This window comes from Neophocaena asiaeorientalis, unplaced genomic scaffold, assembly GCF_003031525.2.
Source record: "Neophocaena asiaeorientalis asiaeorientalis breed wild unplaced genomic scaffold, Neophocaena_asiaeorientalis_V1.1 scaffold226, whole genome shotgun sequence".
NCBI classification, from domain to species: Eukaryota; Metazoa; Chordata; class Mammalia; order Artiodactyla; family Phocoenidae; genus Neophocaena; species Neophocaena asiaeorientalis.
The window spans coordinates 381,158-393,586 of NW_020173037.1; the positions used below are offsets into that span (position 1 = coordinate 381,158).

The 12,429-nt window shown below is 49.0% G+C and overlaps 1 protein-coding gene across 4 annotated transcripts in view; it reads right to left on the reverse strand.

Moving 5' to 3' along the window:
* Positions 1-12,429, reverse strand: part of PRKDC (protein kinase, DNA-activated, catalytic subunit) — a 149,612-nt gene that overhangs the window by 11,712 nt on the left and 125,471 nt on the right. For 3 of the 4 annotated variants that reach the window (XM_024742667.1, XM_024742666.1, XM_024742669.1), the window contains exons 69-76: positions 9,500-9,674; positions 6,733-6,907; positions 5,356-5,549; positions 4,550-4,733; positions 3,821-3,981; positions 1,721-1,932; positions 695-782; positions 464-607 (exon numbers count right to left, since the gene is read on the reverse strand). In XM_024742667.1, the coding sequence (XP_024598435.1) occupies positions 464-607; positions 695-782; positions 1,721-1,932; positions 3,821-3,981; positions 4,550-4,733; positions 5,356-5,549; positions 6,733-6,907; positions 9,500-9,674 (1,333 nt within the window). The remainder of the gene's footprint in view (positions 1-463; positions 608-694; positions 783-1,720; positions 1,933-3,820; positions 3,982-4,549; positions 4,734-5,355; positions 5,550-6,732; positions 6,908-9,499; positions 9,675-12,429) is intronic. The other variant, XM_024742668.1, reaches the window with a different exon arrangement.

The following is a 12,429-nucleotide window of genomic DNA, read 5'->3' on the forward strand; positions in this document are numbered from 1 at the left end:
CGCCCTTCCAAGTCTGGAGCAACTTTGAAACTAGAGCTCACGCTGACGCCACAGTTCTGTCCACACAGCACGTGTCAGGTGGCCCCGTGAACTCTCGGAGCCTTGGACAGAACTAAGTGCTCACAAAATGGTTACAACCTGCGGCAAATACAAACGTTTTCCTGGTCCGATACCCAAATCACTCTGAGAATTAAAAACATTAAACTACACATAACCTTCATATCTAAGAATCTGGCCATGAAGAACAGAATGTAATAGAAACCCTGAGGTTTTACCTGTGCCCCACTTGCCACTGTCTGACCTAAAAACACGCCATCAATATCTAACAGAGAGACACAAATCTAAGGAAAGTTTACAAATTCAACAGACATTTTAAAACCAGAAGTGTTAACACACCAGCAAGTAGAAGCCCTCGTCTTCATAATGACTCTGTAATCACCAAGCGGCTGCCGCTCCCCCGTACCTGGATAAACCTCCTTCGAAAACTCCCGAGACCCGGAGCCTGTGGGTCTCCCAAGGCTGCGTACATTCTCTCATACATCCTCTCAAGGTTCTTCTTATTTACAGGGTTCTTCTCTAGTTCAAGCTTGACGTCCTCCGTCCAGTCCTGTGCAGAAAAAAAGACACGTCAAGCTGGACTGCAGGCAGGTTGCACTGAGCCCGTGTCTTACGTGCGGGAAGCTGTTAACACTACCTTAAAGAGCATCTCAGGGCTGGAGAGCTGCTCCAGGGCGTTAATGAAGTCCTGAACCACTCCTTCTCGATCTAACTTAGCTTTAATCCTACAAAAAATGACCAAGTTTAGGTGCTCAAACATCTTCCAAAGATCCAAGGCCTATAATTTTTATGTCTATATAATTATATTTATATATAAAACAATACATAACCAACTACACAGTCTAGGGAAGGAGCAATTTAAAAATTATCTCCAAAACAGATGAAGCACAAAGTGTGTCCTGTATCAAGAGATGAGGTGAAAGCAAATTCTCAACATTTTGGCGCCCACGATCTCAAGTTCAAAAGGCCCCGCTTCTCAACAAACTTTCAACATTTCTCTTTGCTTTCTTTCTAAGGAAGCGATCATGCGGCAGCTACCTCTGCTGAGACACAGGAGGGCACCACAGGGTGGGTGGGTTGCATGGCTGGCCCATCGGCGAGCCAGGATGAGGGCTGTGCCCCCCAGCCTTGTCCCTCGGAAGCAAAACACTAAATAATGAGGCAAATCAGCTCTTGACAGAGAAGGGCAGCTAAAATGCCGTGCATTCACCAAGTATTCTTTCTAAAGTAAAACACTGCTGCCGGCTCTGGCAACTGTCCTCACTCACAAACCAACTGAAGAAGCGAAAAGGACACCTGGGCAGTTTACTGACTTAACGAAGAAGGGGGGGCTTCCCGGAGATTTTAAATTACAGAACAATTTCAGGAACTGATTCCAAAAAGCATCTCATCTAGTCTGTCTCAACCAACAGATTACTAATGGTTAGTATAACCATCTCATGAATAACATTTTAAGATGAACTGTGTTTACAAAAGGAAATAAATTCTACAGCAAACAACACACCAGGGCAGATGCACCCAACAGACAGACATCTAGGCCTCCTGCCCTCCATGGCAGCTCTAATTCATCTGAGGACACACATAAGCGTCCCTGTGTCTGCTTTGACCACAGACGTTTCGATAACCTTTCAGTGTTGGATGGACCTAATTTTTCTTGTGTCACCTGGCCACAAAGTCCTTGTTCTTATGGCCAGCAGAAGTGTCTCTGAAGGCATAGCTTTCACTGCTTATCATGAATGGGTACACGACGGCCTGCGGGTAGTGGTCGGCGATGTCCGCCACAGTGCGCTGGACGGCGACCCCCTCCTCCTTGTCTAGCAAGGCCACCATGTGGCTGATCCAGCCGATGAAGTGCCAGCAAGGAATGGAGGACATCTGAAACAGAGAGAAATGAGTAATGAGCGACACATGCAGCGTTCTTCCCTTACGAAAGTACTGTGTGTCCAGTATCAAAGTATGGCTGTATTTGCTACCGGCAGTATAAAAACCGACAGACGCGTAGACAAAGTCTTCGCAGCCCTCTCGGTTCCGACCCACTGGGAACCATCGACTCTTCTGGGCCTTTTCAGGGCGTGTGCACGTGGACCCTTTCTTCAGAAGAATGGAACTGGAGGAGACTTGCTGTTGCTGGTTTTTCTTAGATCTACCTCATTCCTTTTAACAGCTGTACCATATTCTGCTTCATTTCACAAGGCCTCTATGATGAACTTTTAGGGTATCTGCAATTTTTGCTGTCCAGATACTACAATGCACAACCCTGTATGTTTATCTCTTTGTACCTGTGCTATATACCCACAGGAGAAATTCCTAAATGAGTTCCTAAATTCCTTTTTACTTTTAATGGGAACCTTAACTACTGTAAAAACATGGCTAAATTTCCCTCCAAGAAGGTTTTTCAAATTTCCACTTCTGAAAGCGCACATCGACTACTTTCCAAAATCCTTTCCGACACTTGACGTGATCCATTTTCAAAATCTACTGTCAATCTGACAATTTTTAAAATCTATTTTCAATCTGAGAAGTGAAAGATATCTAACTTTAATTTGCGCGTCTCATCATTAGTGAGGCTGGGCCGTCAGCGTTTACCTGCGTTGCGTGCTTTAACCGCACGTGTGTCGCCCCTTGCTACGAGTCTGTCTGTTGCGGACAGTAGAGACGCCTGCTCTCCGTCTCCAGTGTGTGTTGCAAATTTTTTCTCCCAGTTTTTTTTTCCTTAACTTTGTATATGGCATTATTTTAACGATAGAAACGTCAAGTTATTTTCCTCTATAGCTCCTGGGTTTTGTCTCTTAACTCCAAGACCATTTTCAGATTTTGCTCAGGTTTTCCTCTAATGCTTTTCCAGGCGTTTATTTCAAGATAAACTCCCCTGCACTTGGAATGCTGGTATAAAGCCAGGAAGGACGGGAGGCTTGGGGTCCCTCAGTGCAAGGCCAGCTGCCCATCTCAAGGGTCATGAGAACATCGACCCACCATTCCATTCGTTTCCACACAAACTCAAAATGCCATTTTTATTATATACAAGTATGATTTTGGGGGAAAAAAGAACCATAACTTACTGAAATATTTCTTTACTTATCTTTGAGGAAAATGCATGTGTACCGCATTTCATACCGAATTTACTTTAATCTCCTGTGTAGGACCTACTGAAAACCCTCACCTGTCCAAGCGCACAGAGAACTGACTGCGGGCTCGGCGACCAGCACCGTCTACAGACCTGCTGTGCACCCTTTCTGAACTATTACGTCATCAACTCAAAGCCTGGCCCCGTCTTCCAGTTAAACATCCACGAAGTCGCTAAGGAGCCTTTCTGATAACCCTCCCCTTTTTCCCCAATGCAGCCCCAGGGGAGAGGCCGGGATGGGGTGACAGCGGGCAAGCGGGACGTAGGGCAGGAGCCCTGGGGGTTCCCGAGATGTGGAGCACGGGGGGACGGCACCTGAAACGTCCGCCTTTTCTCGCTGCTGAACAGTGACCTGAGCATAAGGCCCCCGGACGTACAGACGCAGCTCAGCCCTGAGGGGCAGCCAGCTCCGGGTGGAGGTCTCACTTCCCGTCTCGGTCCTCGTTCAGACGCGGCCTCTTGTCAACACCCACAGAGCAAAGTGGGTGCATGGGAACACTCCCTTACACGGTTTTCAATGACACGTGTTGTTGGGATGGAGCAAAACTCAGTGGTTACGAAAAGCCATTAACACACGCACCCCACACAACACATCTGTTAGTTTGGTCAAGTCCTGTCCGCCAGAAGGAAGACACTGACCTCTCTGGTCATGAGGCTCAGGGTCTCCTCTGGATACTGCTCAACGATCTGGAGGAGTCTGGGGAACTTCAGCCTGGCCTCGCTGGAGTGTAACTTCAGAGCTTTCAGCATTTTGTCCACCACAAGGGCCGGATACGTGCGCAGTTCTGCAGCGTCCAGGACTACCGGGGACAGGAGAGGAGAGACGTGGTCACTACCCACACACAGACACGAGTGGCATACTCAGCGCTGGCTGCTCTCGCCCGGGCTTCCTTTCTAACAACTACTGCAGCTCAGCAGACGGTCTCGGACTGCATGTAAGAGCTCCTCTCTGGGGCTTCCCTGGCGGCGCAGTGGTTGAGAGTCTGCCTGCCGATGCAGGGGACACAGGTTCGTGCAGTCCGGGAAGATCCCACATGCCGCGGAGCGGCTGGGCCCGTGAGCCTGCGCTCCGCAATGGAAGAGGCCGCAACAGTGAGAGGCCCGTGTACCGGGTGAAGTAGTTTGCTTCCTGGGCTGGAACACGAGGGGTGGCCACAGGAGCTGGTCAGACACGCGCCAGGGAAGCAGACGGAGGGAGGGAGGGACGGAGACGCCCAACTCCGGTCCCACACCGGCCGTGGGGCATGGCCATGTCACAGCCTCTTAAACAGACAAGCCATCTCTTAGAACACATGCCATTGAAAAACACACAGGAGAGCATAGGACCCGCAAGACCCTACATCTCCGGCGGGCACGCGCGGGGCTCACCGGGGGGGCCCTCCTCCTGCTTGCGGAGCCGCTGGTCACAGAACTCCACCAGCGCCAGGTAAGCCGCCACCAGCCCGCACGCAGGCTCCTGGCCCCATGCTGAGCGCCCGGCCTCCTCCTGTGCTGCCGTCCGCACGGCCTCGGAAAGGTGGTGGAACGCTCTCTGGTACAGGCCTGCCGCAACCTGGAACGCACAGACCGCGGCAGGCTGTGAGCGAGACCAAGCTTCCGGAAGACCCTGCCTCCCTGGGACCCGTCAGCCACCGGTAAACAGAAAGCCGCTCGAGGGCAGAGCCAGGTCTGCCTGGACTGGGAAAGAGATGCCAGCCCTACGCCATCTCGGCGCCTGAACACCAACACGCGGGGCATGGCTCAGGAGGGGCTGGAGGCTGGGGACACAAGAGATGCGGGGAGCACGTGGGAACTCACAAATACACAGAACCACCTGAGAAGTGCCAACAAAGCAGGTGCTACACAAAAAAGCAGAAAAGCTGATTCTTCCCATAAGCTAGCGGGGCGTCTGAATGGTGACCAGTGGTGAGATTCCACTAATAAGATTCACAGGAGAACCGTCCACATCAAGCCAACACAGACTTCTCATTATTAACACGAAAAGAAGGGTGTCGTTCAAATAAACAGGAAACATGGGGAGTAGGTCATTTTTCCAATAAGAAACCTGACTGCGTGTAACTGTCAAATGTGTCTTGAAAACACAAAGCGAGACTTGTCATTTCTTTCGTGTAGCGGAGCCTGCGCGGTCGAGACAAACACACGACACGAAGCGCTCAGGCTCCCAGCGTCACTACCTTCTCTGCATCCTCTGAACTGGATCCTGAGAGCTCCACGACGCTCCTGGCCTTGCTCTCCTCGATCCCAGCGAGGCAGGTGGGCTCACTGCTGAGAGCGTCGGCCATGATCTTGTACGCTGTGCCCACGAGAATGTTATGGTCACGGGACGCCACAACGTTTCTGCTCAAGTAGCCTGATGTGTTCTCACCTGCTGGATTACACACACGCACACACAGGATTTTTTGAGAACTGAGTGAGTGACGTAAGTTACAAAGAAGATATAGTGTTCAAAGGCTGTTTTCTATTAAGAAACTAAAAGAAATCTTGAAGGTATAAGAAACTGACTTCAAACGTTGACTCGAGAGTCTCTCGAACTCACATTAATGAACAATGTTCTTTGTCACCAGCGACCACGGCCCACCGAGGCTCAACAATTAAAACACCAAATAAACTTTCATTCAAGCATCACCCTTCTGCATTTTGTCCAAGCACTTCTTTGTGTTAACAGAGAACAGGAAGTGTGCTTTCTAATGCATTCGTGCATGTACATCAATAACGCAGATTTTTATACTGATGCTGTGACCTACAGCTGACAAGGCAACAGAGACCACCGCAGTCCAAGGTCTAGTACTACGTCCGGCCGTGTGGCTCTGGGCAAGCCTACAGCGTGCAGAGGTCGAGAAGAGAAAGGGCTGTCACCCGGCAAGTCCTGCACGCACACCACCTGCTTCTCCAGGAGACGCTTACTTCACAGGGCCGTGACCGACGGCAGCCTGTCATTATCACGAGAACCGAGTGCCGTCTTCATGGCAGCAAACTCCTCCTCCCCCCCCCGAAAAGCCTATAAAAAGAGCTGAGCAGTCACAGCGTCATTTTCCGATCCTGGGATCAACGTGGAAAGTGCTTCCCCGTCCTGCCCAAGAGCCGGGCTCGGGACTAGCGGGAGGCCGCAGGAAAGCCCTGCCGTGCACCTGGGACATGCACACGAGACCCGGGACCCACACACGGGGCTCCCGCTCAGCCTTACAGGCCACGTCATCACAGACAGAAGAACTGAGGAGGAAAAAGGCTCTCATGGCTAATTGTTTTAGGCAGTTCTTGTATGTAAACATAAAGTTTTCAAAATAATTAAACTGTTACACCCCAAATTTGGCTAAATCTTAAAGAGGACACTTTAGAACTTCAACTTTAGTTTACAGATGAAGAAACAAAAGCTCCAGGAGTCACAGGCGGTAGCATTACTGGACACACAGCACCTTGGCACCGCATGTTCGGTAAATACTTAATAAAACTTTTACAAATTTAATTCCCACTGTCAGATAAAGCAGCACAAAGGATACTGCGAGAAGACACACAGCCACAACACAAACTGTGGGAGGAGAAGAGCCTCGTACCCAGCAGGGGCACCGTCTTCAGCGCCGCGCAGAGCTGCTCGGGCGGGCGCTGGGCCCGGGCCCGGCCGTGGCTGAGCCGGCAGTAGCTCTGCACCCACTTCACGAGCCAGTCCTCCCGTGTTTTTGACTCTCTGTGCAGCTCCTTCAGCAGTTTCAAGGCAAGCGAGAAATTATTCTACACGGCGGAAGAGAGAAAGCAGAAAGATGACACAGGAAGATGATGAGAAGTCAGTTCACTGTACGAGAGGAGCTCCTCGCTGGCCCGCAGCTTCACCGCGGGGACAGATACACAGTCCAGAGTCTCCGGGACACTCACGCAGCGGGGCACCCATGGCTGCCGTCTGATTCCGGGACTCTGTCGTCCGCCAAGAAACCCTCCATCCACAGGCATCTGCTCCCCTCCCCCAGCCCCCAGAGACTACAGCCTTCTGCCCCGGGTCTGCCCGTTCCGGACACGTCCTACCCAGGGAGTGTGTCAGGTGGTGCTCACATCAGAACTTCACCCCTCGCTGTGGCTGCGTAACATGCACTGCTTGCCTAAACCACAGCTCATTTATCTATTTATCTACTGATAAACCTTCGCGTTGTTGCCACCTTTTGGCTATTCTGAATAATGCTCTTTTTTCTAATTTCAGTGAACACAAAGAATCTGTATACAGATTTCTGTGTGGACGTTAAGTTTTCATTTCTCTTGGGTATATACCGAGGAGGGGAACCGCTGGGTCAAATGGTAACCCTCTGGCTTTTGGAGGAGCTGCCAGACTGATTTCCACGGTGGCTGCACTGCTCACCTCCCTGCACGGAGGGCCGTCCCTCCACTCCAGCCGTCCTGTGGGTGTGCAGCGGGACCTGGCTGTGGTTTGACCTACATCCTCCTGATGACTCGTGGTGCTGAGTGTCTTTTCTTTCCTTCTTTCTCTCTCTCTCCCTCTCTTTCTTTCTTTCTTTCGCCATGCCACACGGCTTGCGGGATCTTAAGTTCCCCAACCAGGGATCGAACCCGTGCCCCCTGCAGTGGAAGTGCGGAGTCCTAACCACTGGACCGCCAGGGAAGCGCCCTGAGTGTCTTTTCGTGTGCGTACTGACCACTTGTGTGTCTTCTTGTGAGAAATGTCTATTCAGATCCTTTGCCTGTTTTCTCGCTGGGTTGTTTGACTTTCTGTTGTTCGGTTGTAAAGAGTTATTTATGTATTCTGGATAAGCGGACCCTTACCAGATACATGATTTCCAAATATTTTTTCCCATCATATGGGTTGTCTCTTCACTTTCTTGAGTGTGCCATTCGAGGCACAGAAGTTTTTAGTTTTAATATACATTTCTCTGTTTTTTACTTAGCTGGTTGTTTGGGGATGTCTTTTACATCTAATTCTCTGCTGAGCTTCAAGGACACTGACATCAGTCCTGTGCGTCCTTGTTACGACCCTTCCAACCACTCAGTCCAGGAGTCCAGCCACCCTCGTCATTCCTGCAGTCTCTGGCCTTATTACATCTGCATATAAGAGTGTACATTTCACGCAGTTCTCATCCCCACCAGCACGTCCACCACAACCTTCGATGACCTCCTAGCCTCCAGTCCCTAGTGCTGGGTCACATGCTCTACAATCCACCTCAAACCAGCATCAGGAGACAAGCCGTCCGCCCACAGCGGCCTCCACAACTCCCAGCTTCTCCCCTTGGGATTCTGTTTAAACGTATCTCCGTACCTGCCTCTCCTACCACCCCCAAATGCCCCCCGCTCCATGGGGCCCTCCTGGCCCCTCTTCTTGTGCCCTGCCCCCAGCAGCGGGGAGCACCCACTGCACCCCCGCCCTGGGATGTGCCCCTCACTTCCTGCTGAGAGGCCACATGCGCCACCTCGGCCCCGGCCACTCCCTGCTGCACCCGGAGCTGAGGGGATGGAGGGCGAAATGGCCAGGGCCTGCTGGAAAAACAGCATCTCCTTTTTCTCTGCGGGAAACAGTGAGGGAAGACACTACCTGAGTCCAGAAAGACGCAGTGGGGAGGGGGCACGACTTGAAACACCCACAGCATCCACAACTTCAAGGGGAGAGCCTGGGGAGACCAGGTGAGGGGGCAGGGCCTCCTCGGTGGAGTATCTGAGAGCATCTGAAGGCCAGCTCGTCCAGAACTGAACGCAGGGAACTGACAGAGTTATTACTTCCTTTATTCACTTAGGCTGCTGTTATGGGAAATATAAAAATTCCTGATACAAGACCCATCTCAAAGAAACACCTATAAATGAGCCTTTAAACCCACAAAACAGAAATATTATTTGTACTAGAATAATATTCTTTGCTTTATAATAGCAATCAATATAGGGTCATTAAAACAGCAAGCTCCCCTAGTATATCCAAATATGATTTAATTACATGAAAAATATAATTTAATACAGTTGAAATGCTTATATGTGACTTTTAAGCAAACCGCCCTTTTATCAAGAAAGGATCTTATTATCAAATGATGGATTTCCACAAACTAAACCTAAATATAATTTGTTACTACCTGGCAAGCATTCATTTTGTTAAATAAGAGAAAACCTTTTCTTTATAAGTAAAGCAGAGAATAATCATTTTGAGATGATTAACAAGTGTATAATAAACTTTAGAGGCTTTCTGGAAATTTTTAAGTAAGTATTTCTTCAAGTGTACTTCCTTATAGAGAAAAAAAAAGTACTAACTACTCAATTATCTCTAAGCTTCAGATTTTAAAGAAAAGCTAAATTTAAAGAACGCCAGTTTTGGATCGTCTGTGACCCGGGCGCGCCCACCTGCTTCCGTGCGCTCTCCACCATCTGCAGCCTCATGGAGAACTTGCAGCTCGCGATCAGAGACCGAGCATCTTCCCCCAGAGCCTGCACGCCCATCCCGTCCGCATCCTCACTCACACCACCATCGTCCGGAAGGAGACTGAGCTTCTCCTCTATTTTGCTGAGAAAGAAACATCTACAGGAAACAAAGAAAAATAAGAATTAATGCCGGACGCATAAAAGAAATCTCTGAGATTCAGGAAGCTGCTGGACAGCATTCAGACAGAAATTCTACAGTTGTTAAAATTTTGCTCATTTTTTAGACTATAAATATACACTCTCAGAACGGGACTTAACCCCCATTTTAATTAACCAGCTCTTGGAAGATCACTGAGGGTACTTCAACACAATTTTCCAGACAGCATCTACTGCTTCCACCTCCACAAAGTGAAGTATTCACACTCGCAACCTGCTCTCTTAACAAATGGACAGCACACCCTGTGTTGAGTCAACACCATTTTTCTCCTTTTATCTCTGAATCTAAGGTCTTCGTCACACACGTGGACAGTGTCAAGCAGCGGGCAGGTTACCACCACCGAGAACAACGGCTGTATCACATGGACGGCCAGAAGGTTATTCTTATTTGTATCATGATTTACATATTTGACTTGGTTCCCATGATTCTAGTTTCATTATTTTCATTGTCAGTAACACGGACAAAGGACCTGAACATACAACATTCACCCCAATTAATAGTCAACTAACTTTCTGTGCATCTGCGGACTAATTTCGATTTCTTAGAAACACTGCAGCCACATAAACTAGCAAGTCTCACACCTCTCTTGCTTATTTTTTTCAGTTTTTCCCAACAAGCAGCCTCCCCAGCCACGGATCTGCTCCTGTGCTCCTGACCCCATGACCACCACGCAAGTGCCCACTTCCTTCCCAAGAGCTAAACAAGCGAAGGTGGTGGACCCTGGGTGCTGGGTAAACACCTGGAGAAGCAACGCGTGAACAGGAATGTCACCCTGTGGCGTGAACGAGGGCCTGGGCTCCTAGAAAGTGGAGCAGCAGGGGAGAAGGACACGCCGTCACCAGCGAGAAGAGGGCATTCCACTCCGCGAGGCAGGGTAGCCAGGAAGTCCCAGAGGGAGGGCACAGGTGAAACAAAGGTGATACCTGCCATGCTCTTGTGTCAGCCCTTGGAGGAAGGAGCCCGGAAAGAGCCATCTTGGTAAAAGTGACAGAGCCCTGGCTCTGGTGAGGCCACAGGAGGCGCCGCAGCTGCCCTTCTGCTGGTGACGGCTAGAAACGGGGTAGTATGCAATCACAACCACCCAGGGGTCTGAGGGTCAGCAAGAGACGGCCACCTTCAAGGACGCGGAGACCAGGAGAAGGTTCTGCCACTGTGGTGAGTGTCCTGCTTTTCTCTATCTTCTCCCAGTTCTGCCACAAGGACAACCACAACGTGGAGCATGGCAGCCTGAGTACGAAGACTCTGAAAGAAGCAAGCCCTGTTGTGTTGTGCCCGGAGGAACCAAAGGCTGCAAAGGGAACCCTGCAGGGGAGAGAGCGGACAAGGGAGCCTCAAGCTCCAAACAAGAAGCCGCGTGGGCCGTGGCTACCCCGCGACGGGCACGTGTGCAGGACTGACTTGAGAGCTGAACTGAGACCTGAGCCAGGAGAAAGCGAGAGCCCAGGTGCAAGTCTAAGGGGCCGGCTGCTGCAGGGTCAGAACAGCCCACGTCCCCTGGGAGCTGTAAAGGGGCTCAGTCTACACACTTTCTAGGACACAAGCCAAAATTCACCGAAATCCAAAGAACCCAAGAAAATGTGCCTGTTTTTAGTGAAAAGGACAGTAAGCAGATGTCGACTCTGAGATGATCAATAGGTTGGCAAAGGTCATACAAGGACCTTTAAACAGCTATTTTAACCATCTCTGAGGGGTCAAGAAAAATACACATGGAATAAACGAAAAAGTAGGTATCTCAGCAGAGAGGGAGTGTAAAAAGAGCCAAATAGAAATTTTACTGAAAAGTACCCGAAATAAAACATTCACTAGACAGAATTAAAAGAGGAAACAACAGTGAGTTTGAAGACAGATCAATAGAAATGATCTAATCTGAAGAATAAAGAGAAAAAAGATTGAATGAAAGTGAACCTGTGGGACAATGTCAAAAAGTCTAATATATGTGTAATTGGCATCCCACAAACGAGAAAAATTGGGGCAAAAAAAATACTTGAAGAAACAATAACAGAAAATTTCCCAAATTTGGTGACATATATGTACAGATTCAAGAAGCTTGGTGAAGCTCAAACTGGATAAATTCAAAGAAAACCATACACAGACACATCATAATTAAACTGATAACCAACAATTAAAAAAAACAATCTTGACACCAGCCCCCATATATGACACATTACATACTGGGGAACAACCATTTGAACAAGCATGACCTTCCCTACATAGAGGACAAATGATCCCCCAGTACTCTATACCCTGAGAAAATATTCTTCAGGAATGAAGTGAAATAAAGACACCTCAGGCAAAGGAAAAGCAAGCGAATTCATCACAGGCAGACCTGAATTCCAAGAACTGCTAAAGGAAAATCTTCAGCTGAAGGGAAATATTAGAGGAAAACTTGGATCTTCAGGAACAAATGATAAGCATCAAAAATGGTGAGTGTAGGGCCTTCCCTGGTGGTCCCATGGTTAAGACTCCGCCCTTCCACTGCAGGGGGCATGGGTTCAATCCTGGTTGGGGAACTAAGATCCCACATGCCATGCAGCATGGCCTCTCCGCAAAAAAAAAAGGAAAGGAAAAAAGAGAGAGAGAGAGAAAGAAAGAAAAAGAAATGGTGAGTATAAAAGACTGTTCCTTGTAAGTTCTGAATCATGTTAGACTATTTAAAGCAAAAATATATTATCTGTTAATATTTTCACTGTTACTT